Raw genomic sequence first — 19,148 nt, 5'->3', positions numbered from 1 at the left:
ATTACTAACTGTCTCCCCCCCCTCCTTTCATTTCTCATTTTACCTGACTTCCATGATTCGCTTTGATTTGTGCAGCAAACTTGTCTCTAGAGCGTCGTGCAATACTGCAATTATACCACCTTAATTAGTGACAGAAAAAAAAGTTTTACAACTGCATAGATAACGATATAGCCACGTTTGGATTTGATGTGGGTTATGTGCATTGGTCACTGAGACCAGGTGTGTAGTTGTAGCCTGGGATTTTGTAGTAAACGTCACTAAACGTCAGCTGGATTTCAGTATTTTTTTTAAATCATGGTATCAGATTGAGTCCTGGAAATAGGGGACTTCATCTGTCCACAGACTACTGCCTACTTTCCCCAACACTTCATAAAAAAGAATTAGGGGGAAAGGTGTAATTTGTGCGTACCCGGCCCCTCCCGTAGAACCCACCCTTCAGGTGGAGAAAAAAAATCTTTTAAGATTTTCGGGTGTCTTTTAAACATCAGAAGGGTTTGTCTGGCCGGGCCAATCACGTCCCTCCCTTCCATAGATCGCAGCTATAATACATTGGAGTAAAGGCACAGTCCTTGCACTAGCGGCTGTAGCTTCCACTACCCCCAAGGTTTCCGAGGCCAATTTTCTACCTTTTCCCCGTGTACGCTGTAACCACCCACCTCCGATGTGCTCCGTTATCACTCAGACTCTCTCATTTCCGCACCTGCCACGGTAGGGATCGGTCGGTCGGTGGCCCACGCTTAAGCTGAACGAGAGGTGGGGGCAAGGACATTGCTTGGAAGCGGCGAAGCGAGAACGCAGAGCGAACGAGAGAGAGAGAGATCCGCTCAGGGTCCGGCGCAAGATTTCAAAAACGAAAGAAGGACTCGCTCAAGATTCATTGGAAGACATGCTGCTGTTAACGAGAGTCGTGCTGGTTGCTGTGCTGTGCTTGTCCTTGGTGTCGTCCGGGCTTGGTTGCGGTCCGGGCAGGGGCTACGGCAGGAGGAAACATCCGAAGAAGCTGACGCCGCTCGCTTACAAGCAATTCATTCCCAACGTCGCAGAGAAGACCCTAGGGGCCAGCGGCAGATACGAGGGCAAGATCACACGGAACTCTGAGCGATTTAAAGAACTGACTCCCAATTACAATCCCGACATTATCTTTAAGGATGAGGAGAACACTGGCGCGGACAGGCTTATGACACAGGTAGAGTGAAAGCCTCCCTTACTTCTCTTCACCTACACCCTGTTCACTGCCTGTATCCGATGCTGATAGTAGAAAAAAGAACCACGGGCCACTACCACATCACCCAGGCCGGCAGCTCTTAAAGTCTATAAAGTCAGAGCTTTTGAAACTTCTATGCGTCAAAGGGCTGTTTTTATACCCGCCGGGCACGGCTCTCTTCTGTCAAGAAAGGGCTTTTCCTGAAAGCGTGCGTTCCAAATGCCATCAAGCCCAGGCACAAACCGGCGGGCTCCCAGTTTTTCAGGCACCGTGACAGGCTGTGTAAAATGTTAATATCTCCCTGTGCTCATATAAGACATACGCGGTGTGCCCGTGTTGAGTTGCTGGACGCGCATTATCTCTGAATTATGCAGTGTTGGGTGGAATATACATAGACCGTCGGTGGTGCTGTGCATTTTCAGAGGTTTGATGTCTAATGAGCATTTAGCGAATTGCCTCTGGGGTGAGAGAACCGGCCGGTTTGCGGCGCGTTGTCAATCAAATGACATCTAAATATAGACAAATTAAAACATGAAGTCTTTGAGTTGTGCATCTCGTGGATTTTTGCATCTGGCAGTAGCTGTTTACCAGTGCATGAAAACATTGACATTTTCTTTGAAAATGTTCCCGAATAGCTCCGTTCCTTATTCACAGGGCGGGACATGGCCAATTAGTGCGATGATTAGAAAAAAAGAAAAGAAATAATTAAATAAAATGGAAAGCGCGCCTTCTCCTCTCCTCGCACTGCGTTTTGCAGCTACGAGCTGTGGAGAGTGGGATATTGCGCATTCGTCGCAAGTGGGGGAAATGTATTTGCTGTCTGCTTTCTCGAGGATTAGTTTGTGGACCATGACCCGGCCTCTTGTGCGGATACAGAATTTCAGGATCTGCTCGCATTGCGGTGCCCATGGTAAATATCCAAAGGGGTCAAAATTGCATAGCCCGGATGTGTCGCATCCAGTGGTCTAGCCACTGGACTACATTCTTGATTGTATGTATTGGAGGCGTGGGAGAAAGGGAGTATTGCATATTTGAGTTAAGATGAATTTAAAACGCATCCATAGGCTATGAAATGGTCATTTTCAACTGAGATGTACATTCAGGTTGTTTTATCGGAGGATGAACGCCGGTGAAGCAAAAAGCTGTGCGCGCGGCAGTTTCCCTGGACCGTGCGCCATGGGCACGAGCTCCGATTAAATATTCACTCCTGCGTGAGTGCGGTCTGAGCTTCCCTGTTTGGAATGGCCGTTCTTCTCTCCTCGGCCATTTCTTTTTTCTGGACATTAAGGGATGGGGAAAATGTTGGCGTAATAGTCATTAATGAAGCGTTATGGGCATCGGTGCCTTCAGCGCTCTAACGTCACCGGCAAAAGCATGCATGTGTTCCAAGCAGAGGTGGTGCGCAAAATATGGCACACTTTATGCTTGTGTTTAATGTACAGCTTCTATTAAGCCATGGTATGATGGCAGTCTGTTATCTCCATACTCTAGAGTCTGTCTGTCTGAAAGATGTCTGGGTGCTGTCAGTCGAAGCGTGTGCCGGCTGAGCCGTTAGATAGCCTATTACGCAGCGCACATGCTACAGCAATGGACGCACAGCACCCGCATGGCTTGTCATTTTGTTCATATTTCACATTCAGCAATGTTTCTAAGCCATGCTGTGCGGATATTTCGCTATCTCGCACCTTATAGCGTAGAATGAAAAGCGACGGCGCTTCTGCGCCTCTGCACACTGCCTGGCCACTGACGTGAGTATCTGTCTGCCCCCCCCCCCCCCCCTACACCCACCCACACGGGATGCTCTCGCAGCATTATCAGGAGCCAGTTGAACTTGTGCCCCTCCATGTGCTGTTGAAAGCAAAGGCTACGGGCAAATCCACGAGGGACACTCCAGACGGCTCGACATGCAGCCAGGGCCGCACATTCTATTGATCCAGCTGCTCGTGCGGCATGTGCTACATATATCGGAATGCAAAGACTCGCACCTGCGAGAGTAAGGGCGAGATACGTTTTTTTTGCTCTCTTAAAATGAAATCGGATATAAGTTAAACACTGCCAGAGAGTTGTGATATCTTTGACAGTTGGCTTTGTGTAGACTGTGCGTCTTTATGGTCTGTTAGGATGTGGTAGCCTACTTTCTGTTACTGTCTTTGAGAAAACACTGTCAGTGTCACATACATGCTTACCTGTTCAAAGAAAAAGCCCAGTTGTGCTTTTGAGCCTAAATGTAGTGATTTTAGGGAGCGATAAAGATCCATTACATGTGTCAGCTATAGTTTCCTCGAGTGTGAACCAATGCACTGCCAAATATGATTGTGCATATCCAGTTGCCATACCCGCAGGACACGCCAAATTACCCATCAACAATCTTCCAACAACCCCCTGAGGCCATGTCTCCTGCAAAGTTTGCTAGGCAGCACACAGACGCATTCTAAACAGTGCACTTTGCGAAGGCACTGTAGTGTCCCTTTGCAAACAAACAAGAAGACGCAGGGAGGACTGCGTATAGTGGTTGCTACAGAGAGGGCACCAATGGGTTATTTACTCTGACAGGTACACGATAAGTATTTCCCCCTAAACCCAAATTATTCTGGGAGGAGATTAAGAAGCGTCTCTATGTGTGCGTCGAGGCCTGTTGAACAAAACTCGGTCTCTAAGTACAAAGCGACAGCGGAAGGACTCCCGCTGCGCTTCACGGTGACTGAGCAGAATTGGGCTTGATTTGCGGCACACGACCCAATGAATTAATAAAGACTTTAGGCTTCACGCCTCTTGACTCCCGCCAATCCCTCCTCAGAATGTTGTGGTGACCGTTTTTTGCCATGTTCCTCCCGATTTCTGTCGGCTGCTACTACATACTGCGAGTGCCACAAGTGCCTCGGTACTATGCCTGATATATCATAAACGCGCCTTTTCCAGTTTTGGTTTGAAACGTCCATAACGTGTTTTTATTTCTGTTAAGCAGATGGTTTGATATGGTATGCGAATCCATGTGTTCTACTAGTGCAACCATGTTGAATGAATTATTACAGGTAGACCATTGCTGCGAGGCGTTTGTGGGAAGATTTTAAATAGTTCTTCGTGAAAGGGGCTGAAAGACCCCCAGTTAAGCAATCATGTCACGACCCAAGAACAAACTTGAGGCTCAAGAATAATGAAAGTTTCCTTCTCTCCGTGGGAACGCTGAAAGACCTTATTGTGACGTTTTATTTGACATATTAGTTAAGACTGAGCAAGAGTTGTCCTGGAGAAGGCCTAGGCATCCAGTGTTGGAGTGCCATGAATGGCTGTCGAGTGCGCCATTCAAATCACTCACCATATTATACATTTTACTGCCATGGTTTTTTTTCTCTCTCCACAGTTTTTTCTTCTTCTTTGGTGTTTTAACCTGAATAATTAATCCTAAAAAATAGTCACAAAACATGAACAGATATTAAACTGCATTCTTCTGTTGCCTACATGCACAGAATTATGAAAGTAAGGCTCATTCCATCAGAATGGAAAGACAAACGGGTCTTGGCGTGGTCACACCTCTCCTGGGCTGGATCTATATGTTTTAGGCCAGTGAAGCGAACGCAATGCCTTATAAATATTTCATTGGTAGCGATCTTAGATGTGCCATCCGACGCGGCTCCTGAGACTGAATATTCTAGCAAGCAGAGAGTCAAAGAGGCCAATTCTTTCGGAAAAGGGGGAGACTTGAAATATTTCTTAAGGCAAAAGCTTTCGCTTCGGATAAGTGGGAAAAGACAATTGACCCTCGGCTCTATTTATCTATCAAATTATGACTGGAATTTTGAGGTGCTTGCCGGTTCGTTGCAAATATCTAAAATGTTAAGCACTTTAACGAGTGATTTGTCAAAGTAAAGCTTTCAAGAGCCGATAAACCTATTCGAGGGCAGAAAAAAGGAAACGTTTCACTGCCACGTGACATGCCTGAAGTCCCCGTGGTGCAAAGTATTTGACTAAAACCTGAGCAGCGCATGCCATTCTGGCTTTTCTGAATAAACAAACCTCTCTGTTAAAGTACACACGCATAAAGAACCCTGCACCCCCCACATTTCTCTGCACCGCACCAAACACGTCTAGCTTACCGAGTCAGTGTTTACATGCATTTTGTGTGTTTTCAAATGATCACCTTATACAGTAAATGTATATCATGTTTGGCTGCATAAAGCATACACACCACGCGTCACTGACACCTGCGCGGCTATATGCTTTCTCCCCGACCCTCTGCAGAGATGTAAGGACAAGCTGAACTCGCTGGCCATCTCTGTGATGAACCAGTGGCCCGGCATCAAGCTGCGCGTCACGGAGGGATGGGACGAGGATGGCCATCACTTCGAGGAGTCCCTACATTATGAGGGACGCGCTGTGGACATCACCACCTCCGATCGGGACAAGAGCAAATATGGAACCCTGTCTCGGCTGGCCGTGGAGGCAGGCTTCGACTGGGTCTACTATGAGTCCAAGGCCCATATCCACTGCTCAGTGAAAGCAGGTGAGAGTGAAAGCCATCAGTCAGCAAAACCCCTCCCATGTTTCTGCACAGACACTCACCAAAGCAATCTGTACCCCAACACAACAGTTATACATTCACTTGGCTGGTAGCTGGTCTTTCCTGTCATTTTCACAGAGATATTGCTTGTGTTTTTTGCACATGCAACGGACCTTCGTGGACATTCTTATAATAACCATGGTTGAGGTGGGGGTCTAAACAGCATATGTTGACAATAGACGCTTATTGTCTGGCTGTGTTTTTGACCTAGTTGTCCACGTCAAAGATGTCCATACCTAGATGGAAAAGAATGAGCTCAGGCTAGCCTGCACTGTGTTGTCTGACTAAAGGGGGCTTTGGCAGGTGTTCAGTGCGCTTCGTGGTCTTAACCAACCAACACGCAGGTTGCTCATTGAGCTGTTTCACTACAGTCTGTTCGTCCGAGTTTTCTTGAATCTTGTAGGCTATGTGATTCCTTTTTTAAAACAGAACTATTGGGCTACCTGAACTAGTTAATGCGCCCTCCATGAACTTCATCAGCAGGCTGGGGGGCGTGGTGGTGGGGTGGGAGGCTCAGAGTTACAAAAAACGCAAACGATTTATTTATTTCAATCTGTTGCTATTATAGTGTTTTAGTCATGCAAATTACAAGCAATTGAGTGCAATATACATGAGTCTATTCGTCAGATTTACTCACGTGAAGAGTATAATGAGCATGTTTAGCTGTTTGTTTTGCCTGGCATGGGCTCCGGAACATAATGCGATCTTATATCGCCACTCTCTGTTGCTATGAAGGAACCACCTCTGACTGGCGGCACAACATTATAAACATAACAGCGGAAGTGGAGTTAAGTGTGGCAAACATTATGGCACGATAATAGCACGGTGGTTTAACAAAAACAGAACGCTGTTAACGCTATTCTATTGAAAATTCATCTTGAATGTGGACCTAATATTTTAGGTTTGCAAGCAATACTAGAATATTTAATACTGATTATTGTGTGAATTGGATATGTAAGGAATAGCAAGGGCTATAATTAACCCACTGTCTACAACTTCTTGTCATTTATAACCCCTTTAAAAAATGTTCCCCCTTGGGCTTGTGCGTTATAACCTCACACTAGTTCACAGAGATTGGATCTTGTGGCTCAGTGCCAACAATAACCGCAACATGCTCTGAGGGACACACCATCAAATGGATGTCCCTCCACAAGGAGCGGGGCTTCAGGGTTTCTGATGGCAAATCTGCTATTTAAAATTCAAAACACAGGGGGCTGATAGTATTGAAAAGTCTGTGTCATTCTGGGTCATGCGACTTTACCAAAAGGATTTGGACGCAGCAAGGCTGGACTTGCTCGACCAAATCTGTTTCTCAATTGTCACCACCTTATAGCATGGCCCGGAATCTCCTGAGCAGATTAAAACGCGAGAACATTCCGGGCTACACAGCTCCATTCTCCGGTTCGTGTTTGCAGAGCGTGTGATCCAGGAGACTGGAATGTGAAGAGTTCCTTCCAAAAGTCCAGAATTATTGTCATCGAGATTGACAACGGGAGCGGTTAAAAAAGGGGAGGGGGACATTGATGTTAGACTAGCGCGAACATTTAGGGGTTTCTCGGGCCTCATTTAAATTCAAATCTACATCTCGAGGGGCTTGGAAAAAGTTGTCCCGGCAGGGTAGGCAGTGTTTACGGCAGCGTGGGGTTCCTCTTTTTTCTCTCTCTCGAGGTGCGTGTGAATTGTCACACAGAAGTTTTTGCACCTGAGCAAATAGGCGCAGAGGACCCTGGAGAGGCCCAAGTGTCCCCTTTTTCCAAGAGTGGTTCTGTACACAAATTGCATTAGAATGACAATGTTATTCTTTATTGGGTTTAATTAGTGCAGAGCTGGCCCTTTTGTTTGCCGCCGTCCTTTTCTCTGCACAGTGCTGAGATCTAGTGTTTGGAGGATGAGACGGACTCTCAAGAGAAACGCGCCGCCCGTATGACTTAAGCCTGAACTGGCCCTAATTAAAATTCAATAAAGAAGCAGCATTGTCATTGAAATGCAGCTTGTATAGGAAACCGTTGTCCTACAGGGGAGATGCTCTCTGTCAGCTTTCTCCCATCTGTGTTTACACACCTGAGACAGACGGTTTTTGATGCTGTGTGTGTGTGTGTGATTGTGATGAGGTGGTGCGCCCATAAAAAACATCAATCAAAGAAAACAACAAAAAAACGCATTCAAATGTACTTTCGACAAGAGCCTTCATTTGTAGCCCCATGCGTAATTACCTTTTTTATGTTTTATGTCAACAGAAAACTCAGTGGCTGCAAAATCGGGAGGGTGTTTCCCGGGCTCGGCACAGGTCACCCTGAAAAACGGCCTGAGAAAAGAGATGAGGGATCTCAGACCTGGGGACCAGGTGCTGTCTGCAGACAGCGCGGGACATCTGCTCTACAGCGACTTCATCATGTTCATGGATCAAGATTCCACGACGCGCCGCGTGTTCTACGTGATCGAGACGACAGCGCCCGTGCGAAAGCTCACTCTGACCGCGGCCCATCTCCTGTTTCTGCTCAGCAACTCCACGGACGACCTCGGCACCATGACAGCCACGTTCGCCAGCAAAGTCAAGCCCGGACAAAGGGTCATCGTCGTCGACGACAAACACGCTCAGCTGAAGCCTGTCACTGTGGCACGGATTTACACGGAAGAGCACCAAGGCTCATTGGCCCCAGTGACAGCGCAAGGCACGATTGTGGTCGACCAGGTACTGGCATCGTGTTACGCTGTCATTGAGAACCACAGTCTGGCGCACTGGGCCTTCATGCCTCTCAGGCTGGCCCATCACGCCTCCACGTTGTTACTCCCCAAAGACCACACCAACTCAAACGCCACCAGGCAAGAGGATGGCATTCACTGGTACTCCAAGCTCCTATATCAAATGGGAACGTGGCTCCTGGATAGCCATTCTCTGCATCCCTGGGGGATGTCATTAAACTCGAGTTGAAAACCTCAAATGGATATAACAAAGAAAAAAATAAGACCAATGTAGGACAAACAAAAAGACTATGTAGAATTTAAAACAGAAAGAGACACTCAAAGGCCCCTAACGGAGTTGGGATATTTATTTCATTGACTTTTACATGTGTCATTTTCAAAGAATAAATGGAGCCTTAAAAGTTTTCTTTGAATAATTTATTCTCATGTGAACTCTGGCTGGTGTCACACAAATGGATTCTTATGCGGTGTGACCAGTCAATTGTGCAGAATCTATTTTTGTATATCTCAAGTAAGACGCAGAAAAAAAGAACATGTATAAAAGAGCGAAAGAGATGTCTTGACAGGTTGTAATGTTCTGTGCATATGTGCAACTGACTGTTATATTTTGGGTGACAACGCAAACTTCGTTGGGGTCCATAAATTATATTTTTATACACAGAATTGTAAATTAGATTTTGACAGATCGTTACCGAATCACGTTTCGTTATTTGAAATAGTGTAAGATACGAGAATATATTTTAATTTAAATAGTTGCAAAAGTCTTGGCAATCTTGTGCTGTTTTGTGTTCATCAAGACTTCTGTTATTTTGTAAGATTTTTGTTCAGTTGTGTAGAGTTGGGCAGATGTGTCGTCTCGTGTCTGCTGTGCTCTATTTCCCTCGGTCTCATTGTGTCTTCTATTTCAGAAATGCACATTCTGATATCTCAGTAACCATATAGCCTCCTAGTACAAAGCAAAATGTTTCGTTGAATAAATTAATAAGTAACTCATGTAAATTTACTAAAATGTATTTTTTCTTTTCATATTTTGTAATAGGGAAATAGTTTTATAGAAATAAAATGCGACAAGATGCACAGTTTGGATAGCTTATGATAGAGTGACCGTACCAGTTTACTTTCATGAGAGGGCAATGTGTCAAGCTATGTCTAGAGTTTATTATTTATATGTTTACTATAAAAAGAGATAAAGAAAATGTTCAAAGTTGCAGCTGTTATTATTTTCGATCTGCAAGGAACGTGGCGTGAGCGCCACTGATATTTGACTGATTGGTTAAAACATCGAAATCTTAGGCCTAGGCCTACTCAATAGCCACGACACAATTCTCAATTCTGCTGTGCTGGGAGTTGATGACAGTCCACTTTGTACTTATTAACTGCTTTGATCTTTCGATTTCTCAAGCTATTTGTCTTTGCCTAAATAATGCATGTAATCGTTTGAATTATTTCCCCAGTGCCACATTGTTTTACGCGTATTACGCAGCGTTTTTGGATTGCTATTTACGCCCCAATATGTGCTAAAATCATTGCATTGCCATTGCCTTACCATAGAACAAGCGCCTGATTGTGTAAAAACACCAACCACTAGTGATTTCTAATTGGCCAATAAGGCATGAAGTTGAAGGTGACGTCGGCAGTTGGGGATGGATTCGACCAACCTTTGAACTGTCTGGTGTCTGTGAAAAGTAGTGGCCCGACGTTAGATTTTAAAGAGGTTAGCCTTTCGCAAATAACTTCAGAAAAACTTGCAGACAGATTAAACAAAAGCATGTTTGTTAGCCCTAAATCTCTTGCAGCGTCTGTGAACACGCAAACATTCCCATTCAGAGGAGCCAGAGTTAGAACGGGGGAAGGTTTTTGCCTAGGCTATTTACTCAGCACACAGCAGAAACACTTCATTTAAATTCTCCTTAATTCAAAGACAAGTGACGACCATCAGGCGAGTAGTATGCTTGTGATTTTTAACCGACCTATGGATCCAGAGATAGCACACCGTTGGCGCAGCAATTATTTTTATTTATAGGCGACGTGGTGTTTTCACAGACTCAGTGTTGACCCGTTGCATTAAAAAAACGATTAGGGTCCAATTTCTACAAGTTACTTACAATTTAAAACGAGGTGTGAAGCGACATCTTGTGGTTTCAGGCAGTAAAACAGCGCAGCATACTCTAGATGTAGAAGTTTAACAGGGGGCCCTTCCCTTGCCACATTTGGGAGGGATCTTTCCTGTAGACTGTGTACAGTTTGTTTCACCTGGAATATCAACCTCAAAAGAAAGCGCAGCACTTGGTTAGCGACAAGAGCATGAACGGGTTTTATTGTTTCCCCCAAAAATGAGTTTAGTGGAAGGCAGCTGGATTTCTTCTTCAAGCTAGAGTCCAGTTGCTTACAACTAAACTCAGTTGACTACAAGTCATGGCCTGAATGAATGGGAATGTTTTGTTGCACCTCTTCAGCAGCACCCATATAGACTGAATATGTTGCAGCAACACACTCATTGGATTGTACCATTGGGTCGTACATTTGACTAAAAAAATAACACTGGGTTTAAGCAAGGTCCATTTTGGGAAGGTTAATTCACTGCACCATGTCAATTTAGAGAGCACATTTTCATGTTGCGTAAATGTTTTATCATAGAAAAGCCTCTTTCTACAAGCTTGACGTACATTCAGTACTTTCCAAGGCTATTAAACCTGTTCATATGAAGAACAAGGTAAGATACTGGTTAGATATTGACTTTGAACTGAAAACCATTATTTAGCATTTGAAGACAAGTCTCACACTAAGACCAAACTGTGAGAACATCTACACTGAACTGCTACTCACAAACGCTGGATAGGTTCAGCTTCCCTTCTAGAGTGCATTTATCCAAGAACATTTGCCCAGTAAAGGCTGGAGAAATTATTGTCCGTGACCAGACCTTACATGCTCTTAAAGGGCGGTAGGGGCTAAAGACGAATTTTTAATTATGTGTATTTCAGCTGCCAACAACTAGACGCTAGGGCAAATCTGTTCACTTTCCTATACCAGCGGCACTCCAGTGGTAACGCTGAAAAAGACAAGAGCGGTGTAGAGCTTCAGCTCCAAATAGAAGAGAAGGAAAAAAAACACTGTTTCAACAAGAAGAAGAGAAGAGGAATTCTTCTCATGTCGCCCACATTGTGTATACTGAGGGGGGTTTGTTGTTGATACTGACTGCGAGGTGGAAACTTGCCCCAGACAGAGTAGACGGCTTGGAGTCTCCGTCTGCACAGTGCGGTGAGGTGACCCCAGCTCTACTGTCGGGGCCGCTTGTGAGCAGCATTCCTCAGAGCAGGTTAACACTAGCCGCTAATCCCCAAACCAGGGCAGCGCGCCGCGCCTGCCTGCTCGCCTGGTCGCCCGCGAAAGGAGCCTTCAGCCCAGCCTTGACATCCGCAAACACCAGCTGACTGCCGTCTTGGGGAAAAAAAACACGTTTCAGATGCGCTTTTGTTTCCACTGGGGTGGTGGTATAGTATACAAAAGCCTTCGTTCTACACACACACACACACACACACACACACACACACACACACACACACACACACACACTTTTTCATGTCAAGGGTTTAATTGGCAACTTCCAAGACTGTTCAATAATATGGTGTGGCCTAATATTGAGAGGAACTCAATGGCCTATGGCCTAATATTGAGTGGAACTTGATGCAGTCATCAATACAGTTAATCAAAGTTGATGGTTTCTCCCTATTCAACGCCACAAAGCGGCCAACTCTGGCAGGGAATATGGTTATGGGTGCCTCAACCGTAAGTATGCAGGAAACTCACTAATCAGAATGAAAGGAAAAACAGAACAACAAAAGTTTCCATGAAAAGTGTTTATTTTTTACATCATTTTCTATTTTAACAGGATATTAAAAGCTTTGGTGTTATAAAAAGTTCACAGTTTATATTGATTGTTTTTCTTTTTTTGGTTAGGTCAACATACTTTAAGAACAATAAAGTATAAAGCGCAAAAGGTACCATTTTACATCAGTCAAGTGTTGACAGTTCAGGTTAAACAGACGGACAAAGGCTTTTCTTCCAAAAACATACAGCTCCATAATTACAGCGGGTCGTGAGAAAACTTCCTTGACAGTCAACAATACCATAACACAGCAACAACTTCAGACTTGCAATCGGCAAACAGTGAAAAAAGTCAGACCAGTTGGTACACAAGGAGTAGATTCGGTTTTTGTTTTTTTTTGCCTTTGTTTTTCAGGGTAACAAGTCTTTTCTCTTTCACAGTGTGTGAACCACGATGTGTCAAAGCTGTCTCAAAGCAGTGTACCTCGGCTGGTCAGGCTAAGAGACAAAAGGACATCCAGGAGGCTGGCCTAGCCTGCTCAAGAAGAGAAGTAAGGGTGTATTAAGGGTTAGGCTCATTCACCATCAGCCGTGCAACACAAGGCATTGACAAGAAGCAGAGGGGCCAGAAGGGAGGGTAGCAGAGAGAGAGAGAGAGAGAGAGAGAGAGAGAGAGAGAGAGAGAGAGAGAGAGAGAGAGAGAGAGAGACAGAAAAGGAGGAGGAAAAGTAACAGAGAGAACGAAAGAGTGAGTGAGTGAGAGTGAATGAGAGAGAGAGAGCGTGAGAGAGAGAGAGAGAAAGAGAGAGAGAGCGAGCGAGCAAGACAGAGAGAGAGGAGGAAAAGTAACAGAGAGAGCGAAAGAGTGAGAGTGAACGAGGAGAGAGAGAGAGAGAGAGAGAGAGAGAGAGAGAGAGAGAGAGAGAGAACAAGTAACAGAGCTGAAGAGTGAGTGAGACAGCGAGGACAGGGAGGGAGCACAAGGACAGAGAGAGAAAGAGAGAGAGGGAGACAGAGAGGGAGAGAGAGGGAGACAGAGAGAGCGAGGAAAAAGAGAAAGAGAGAGAGAGTGGGAGAGAGAGAGAGCACGAGGACAGAGAGAGGGGGGACAAGTAGCTGGGAGAGCGGAAGAGAGAGAGAGAGAGAGAGAGAGAGAGAGAGAGAGAGAGAGAGAGAGAGAGAGAGAGAGAGAGAGAGAGAGAGAGAGATAGAGAGAGAGAGCGAGCACGAGGACAGAGAGAGAATGAGAGAGATAGAGAGAGAGAGAAAGAGAGAGAGAAAGAGAGGGGGGGAGAGAGGACAAGCAACAGAGAGAGCAGAGGAGTGAGGAGAGAGAGAGGGAGCGAGGAGAGAGAGAGAGAGAGGGAGCGAGGAGAGAGAGAGAGAGAGAGAGAGAGAGAGAGAGAGAGAGAGAGAGAGAGAGAGAGAGAGCAAGAAGGAGAGAGAGGAGGAAAAGTAACAGAGAGAGCGGGAGACAAGAGATAGAGAGAAACAGGGACAGAAGAAAGACTGAGGAAAATAGAAGGGATACGGAGAAGCAGAGAGGAACATTGAAAGAATGAGAGAGGAAGAGACCAGAGAGAAGCAGTGAGGGAGGATGGAGAGAGATGTAGAGAAGGGGGAATAGATTAAAGAGAGAACACCAAAAAGAATGTGATAGAGATGCAACAATCATTTAGCATTTGGCCAGCGAAAATCCATTCCCATGGTTAGCTAACCAAACAGCACACAGAAACCTGCAAAAAGAACAGACTTGGTCATGGTTACTCTTGAAACAGCCCTCCATGTTGGTCCAGAGAGAGGCCCTGGAAAGAAGACGTGAGGGTTACAAACGGTCGTCATCCGTTTTTGCCTTTTTCCAAACACCTAACAGAGATCCCAAGAAAGTGCAGCAACTTTAAAAGGTGCGGCCACAAAGTCTAAAAAAAGCTGTGGTTTAAGTGTCAAACAAAATGCTCATCACTTGGATGTTTTGTGCAAGACACTTCTGAACCAGAGCTTTTCTTGACCAGTGGCGAAACAATGGCATCACCCAACAACTGAACCAACATTGACTTGGTAAACAGCAGTTCAAGCACAAAAACACTGTGGACTCATTACGCATACATATAACCTGTCTCTGCTATACCCATATGTTAAGGTAAGGGCCTATAAGGCCGGTTTATAAGCATAATAAAAACATACCTTCACTATAAAACTATACCTTCATAAAAAAGGTACTTTGAGGTCCAACATGGACCTGGGTTTTAAAACCTCCATGAGATCTCATGAATGGATCAGACTAACTTCAGTTACTAAGTCAGCTTAGCTGCTACTCTCGCAAATCCATGGGATTCAAAATCAACGCACGTAAACAACATGCAAAGAGATAAGTGGAAAAGTGAAGACATTAACGTCATAAATTGAAATGTCATAACTTATAAACTATATAAAAACTACAAAAAAAATCAAACAAAACAAAAACAATAACATAAAAAACAAAGCACAGAAAAAGAAAAATATTTCTTTTGGCAATTGTCAGATTAAGGATTTGTGGATATTAAAGGGAAATGGCAGAGTTTAAAAAATATTTTGCAGCATAGATATGGTCAAAGTGCAAAAAATCTAACGAGGTATTTTTGGAAAATAAATCAAAACATGCCTACAACATTACCTTAGGCAGTTTCACGGCATTGATTAAAATATAGTGTTTGGATGAGAGGTAGTGCACTGTTTTTTGTCCTACATTTTTTGCACGCTTACTCTTACACTGATATAAGTTATATATATATATACTTATATATATATATATATACTTATATATAAGTATAACAGGCACATCAATCACGTTTAAAAAAAACATTTTAACGTGAAGGCATTTGATTAGCTATAGATTTGTTGGTACCTCTGTTAAAAATGTGCAACAGCGAATCCTGTGCTTGATACAAGCTACTGGGCAAAATGCTACCTAACTCCACAAAAATAAACCCTGTCCAATGGCCTTTTTGACAAACCATTATTGCTCACAACAAACACAAACACAAATCATACGTATGCATATTCAACCACACATGCACTCATTCACGCAATGCATACACACACGCAAACACTCACACCCATACACACAAATACACACTCTTACTCACAGAAACACACATAGTTCAAACGGACAGTACTTTGGTCATTGAACATCAAAATAAAATGCAATAAAATCATACCACCTATGTAGCAGTGCATCGCCACCACTATCACCACATCATCATCGTCATCGTCATCATCATTAGCATCGTCATCATCAACATCATGAACAACAATTAACATCACACAATGGAAAGTAATATAGTGGTTCAATGGCTTCACGTACCCATATTCATATGGCATATACATGAGCATATTTTATTTTTTTTATGTTAAAAGTATTTAAGAGAAAGTCGGAACTCATGAAGAAACCAAGGCCTCAATGCTCTTGACACAAACGGAATACATCTTCTAAAACGTTCATGTTACTGACATAAACCCTCTTTGCTTTACTAGAACTATTAGGTAGTTCGATGCCCTCGCATCACAAACTGAAAAAAAGTCTTGGTAGTCCTACCTTACTCAGTAAAGAGGGAGAAAAAACATTTGGAACCACTGCTGTAAACATAATATGAGGAAAAAATGATCAAAAACAAAAAGTATCACCTTATATGTGATGGTCTTGGGGTTTTTTTTGTCAGCAGGATGTACATGATCGTTGCCACACAGATAATGGTTGTCCCCATTGTTTCAAGAAAAGCATGCTCCTTAGGGTGGGGGGTGGGGTGGGGGTTGGGGGCAAGGAGAGGGTCTTCTTCCTTTCAAGGGAATGGCGTGTTGTTCTTACATTATACCCATATCATATACATGTATACACTCTTTGGATTTCTTCTTAATTGCTGTGGTATGTGTGAACGTAAGTCAGACAACGCAGGATATCAAGGTGGCTCTCTCCTTCGATCAGTGAGGACATGAATGTGAAAGGTGTGCGTATTAATTCAACGATTGATTTGACTGATTTGTTTTTAACTGATTCAAATAAACGTGGGGTACTCGGACACAACTACACGCAAACCAAACTTCCAAAAGCATTCAAGAGGTCGAATAGAGAAAAAAACAGCTACCACAGGGATATGGAATTTCTCCATAGAAATATACTGTACACAAAGAGAGTTGTGTATATTTACAATAGAAGTGTGAACGTTCAGAAACAAAGAAAACCGCAAGGGAGAAAGTCCCAATGGAAACTGTACAATAACCAAGCACAAAGCCGTCACCAAGAGCATCAAGGATCCAGGACTTCCAAACATGCCAAAAATAACACTATCTTCTCCGCACCTTACAACCTCATACCAAAACACTACTATCTGACATTATGTGCTGAACGTGCATACTCCCAGCGCAACTTCTCCATGCCACCCATAATAATCCACAGAGCTATTATGACATCATCATCTCCATAGCAGCCAAACTGCAGACCAACTGCCTACACTCTGAAAAACTGGAAGCCAAATCAATAATCTCTATTCTCCTGCCCCCGAATGAACTTAAATTACCTTAGACTTCAAAATCTATCAAATTAAAGGGGATTTTCGTTAAAATAAATAAATAAACAAACAAAATAATAAAATAAAACCCTACCAATTTGTAAACCAGCTTGTTATAAAGGGAGCACCGATCTCTTTGGCAAACACACATCTCTAGTTAGTGTCCTGCTCTCTTTAGCTGCTCTGTAGTAGGATGCCCTGCCTTTTGCCTAGATATAAAAAACAATTCATCATAAAACATGTAACCCCCCCCTAAAATGCCAAATGTTTAATTTTCCCCCTTTGCTTTCACCTTTACTCCACTAAAGAATTAACACAAGGAGAGCTGCTGACCGAAAAGGTGGAGGGTGATCAAAATTGACAATTTAATGGATATAATGGGCCAACAGTTCTATTTCTCAAATATCACTTTTGAAATCAACAGTGGGCACAATGCACACAAAGCCAATTATACTTAATTTGCAGACTATAATCTGTAGATTATGTATTAGTTTTCATATGTTGAAAGACAAAGATATCCTTTTTCAAAAGTTCTTATTTATAGGATATAAGGCTGTTGAATATAGAAGACACAGAAGTAAACATTTCTATGCTCACATCTTCCACTAGGAGGCGCTGTTTACCCAGAAAAAGAGGAGAAAGACATGCAACCTGTAGTTTTTTCCCCCATTGGCATCCCATGAGGTGGACAATGGACAGGAGATTAGTGGACAAACACCGCCCTCTACAGGTGAAAAAATAGCACTGCACTTAGAGAGACAGACATCTCTAGGGCTGTGTGCAAAGTGCTGAAGGCACCTATACATCTAGTGGTGAACAAAATTCTATTAGGAGACATAAATATTGTTTGTGTTGATTTTATGTAAGGGTATCTGTAGTATGCGGGACATTTGAGGCAAGGCAATATTGTATGTATTGCTGTTTTGAACGAAAGTTATCTAGCTGGTGGGAGGGAGATATAAGACATCGGAACAGTATTCCTATTGTTTTAAACTTATCTCATCTAAGGTAGGAAGGAACAGTTGAGGGATGGCAATATTCTTTGTTATTTATTGTAATGAAGGTCATCTAGTATTAATAGTAGGAGCAGGGAACAACCATTACCAAGTGGTGTTTATTGTGTGGTTTTGCGTGGTTGTGTGGTGTGTTGTGATGTGGTAGTGGGGCTGTTTGTGTGCATGTTGGAAAGTGTGGGATGTTGGGTGTTGGCGATGGTGTGGGGGAAAAAAGCAATTCTTGAAGTCTCGTTAAATCTCACTAATGGTAAAGGAAACACGTGGCTGCAAAGGGTCTAGAACAAGGAGCAGTCAGTCCAGAACCGAGAGTGAGTGAGTCCATTCTACTGAGACAGGAGGGCTCACATGAGGAGGAGGTGAAATGGAATCCAAATGTGTTCTTTTAGGGCTCTCGTCCCGTCGTTTCGTTGCAGTTCCTCGTCGGATGTTTGTTGTGAGCGGTGGCTGTGTTGGCTGAAGTTGATTGAACAGACCTTTGACGTAGCAATGCAGCTCTTACATTACAATAACAAAAAGGCTCGTTTCGTTGGAGGCCATTCCAAATCCCTTTCCTGCAGAGGAGAGAGAGCCTGAAGAGAGATGCATGTTGCAGCTGAGAACAAAGCCGCCGTGATGCTCAGGTTCTTCTCTGGTTCTCTTGATCAGGCATCCATCCATCCGCATCCTATAACCGCTTTCAGGTCTCCTCCTCTGGTCTCGTCTTCTCCGGACTCGGGGGGGTGAGCCGCTGTTCCCAGGTCAGCCGTCAATGATGGACACGTCGATGTGCGACAGGTCGATCATGTGCCTGTGGTGATGTTTGAGGGGTTTCTTAGTGAGATACTCATAGAGGGAGGGAATTGGATCACACAAAGGAGGCCTGACAATGTCTATGTCTTACAATGGAAATGATGTGTATTGTGCACTGTCTTGCTCTGTATAGTATGTGTAAACTGCTGCAACTGATTATTGTTTTTAGAAGCAGACATCGGTGACACAACCACAGGTATGTCACCTGTGGTGATGTTTGAGGGGTTTCTTTGTGAGATACTCATCGATGTAGGGAGGGAATTGGCTCAACACAAGGAGGCCTGACCATGTCTATATTTTGTCTTGCAATGAATATTATGAATATTGTGTATTGTCTTGCATATGTATATATGTATATATAATGTATATGTAAGCTGCTAAACACCTTATTTTTCCTTTGGGATAAATAAAGGAACTCTACGCTTCAAGTTTTTTATATTTTGTCTTGCAATGAATATTATGAATATTGTGTATTCATTGTGTATTCGCTGGTCATTGATGTTTTCGGA

General features: G+C 43.7%; 2 protein-coding genes across 4 annotated transcripts in view; one reads left to right on the top strand and one right to left on the bottom strand.

Annotated features, from left to right (window-relative positions):
* Positions 1 to 606: 606 nt before the first annotated feature.
* Positions 607 to 8,869, top strand: shha (sonic hedgehog signaling molecule a). Its single transcript, XM_063206187.1, has 3 exons — positions 607 to 1,186; positions 5,444 to 5,705; positions 8,000 to 8,869. The coding sequence occupies exons 1-3, from the start codon at positions 887 to 889 to the stop codon at positions 8,692 to 8,694; spliced, it is 1,257 nt and encodes a 418-aa protein (XP_063062257.1). The 5' UTR covers positions 607 to 886; the 3' UTR covers positions 8,695 to 8,869.
* A 6,738-nt stretch (positions 8,870 to 15,607) lies between these two features.
* Positions 15,608 to 19,148, bottom strand: part of rbm33a (RNA binding motif protein 33a) — a 61,024-nt gene continuing 57,483 nt past the window's right edge. For all 3 annotated transcript variants that reach the window (XM_063207079.1, XM_063207080.1, XM_063207081.1), the window contains exon 20: positions 15,608 to 18,637. In XM_063207079.1, the coding sequence (XP_063063149.1) occupies positions 18,589 to 18,637 (49 nt within the window). In that variant the 3' untranslated portion in view covers positions 15,608 to 18,588. The remainder of the gene's footprint in view (positions 18,638 to 19,148) is intronic.

Source organism: Engraulis encrasicolus, chromosome 9 (assembly GCF_034702125.1).
Source record: "Engraulis encrasicolus isolate BLACKSEA-1 chromosome 9, IST_EnEncr_1.0, whole genome shotgun sequence".
Classification (NCBI taxonomy): Eukaryota; Metazoa; Chordata; class Actinopteri; order Clupeiformes; family Engraulidae; genus Engraulis; species Engraulis encrasicolus.
Note: the sequence above shows the minus strand (reverse complement) of the source record. Positions and strands in the feature narration are given on the sequence as shown.

Bases quoted from the DNA above. Each gene is read 5' to 3' on its own strand.
- shha (XM_063206187.1), top strand. From the start codon at position 887: ATGCTGCTGTTAACGAGAGTCGTGCTGGTTGCTGTGCTGTGCTTGTCC. The intron at 1,187-5,443 runs GTAGAGTGAAAG...GACCCTCTGCAG, and splicing joins CGGACAGGCTTATGACACAG to AGATGTAAGGACAAGCTGAA. The intron at 5,706-7,999 runs GTGAGAGTGAAA...TTATGTCAACAG, and splicing joins CCACTGCTCAGTGAAAGCAG to AAAACTCAGTGGCTGCAAAA.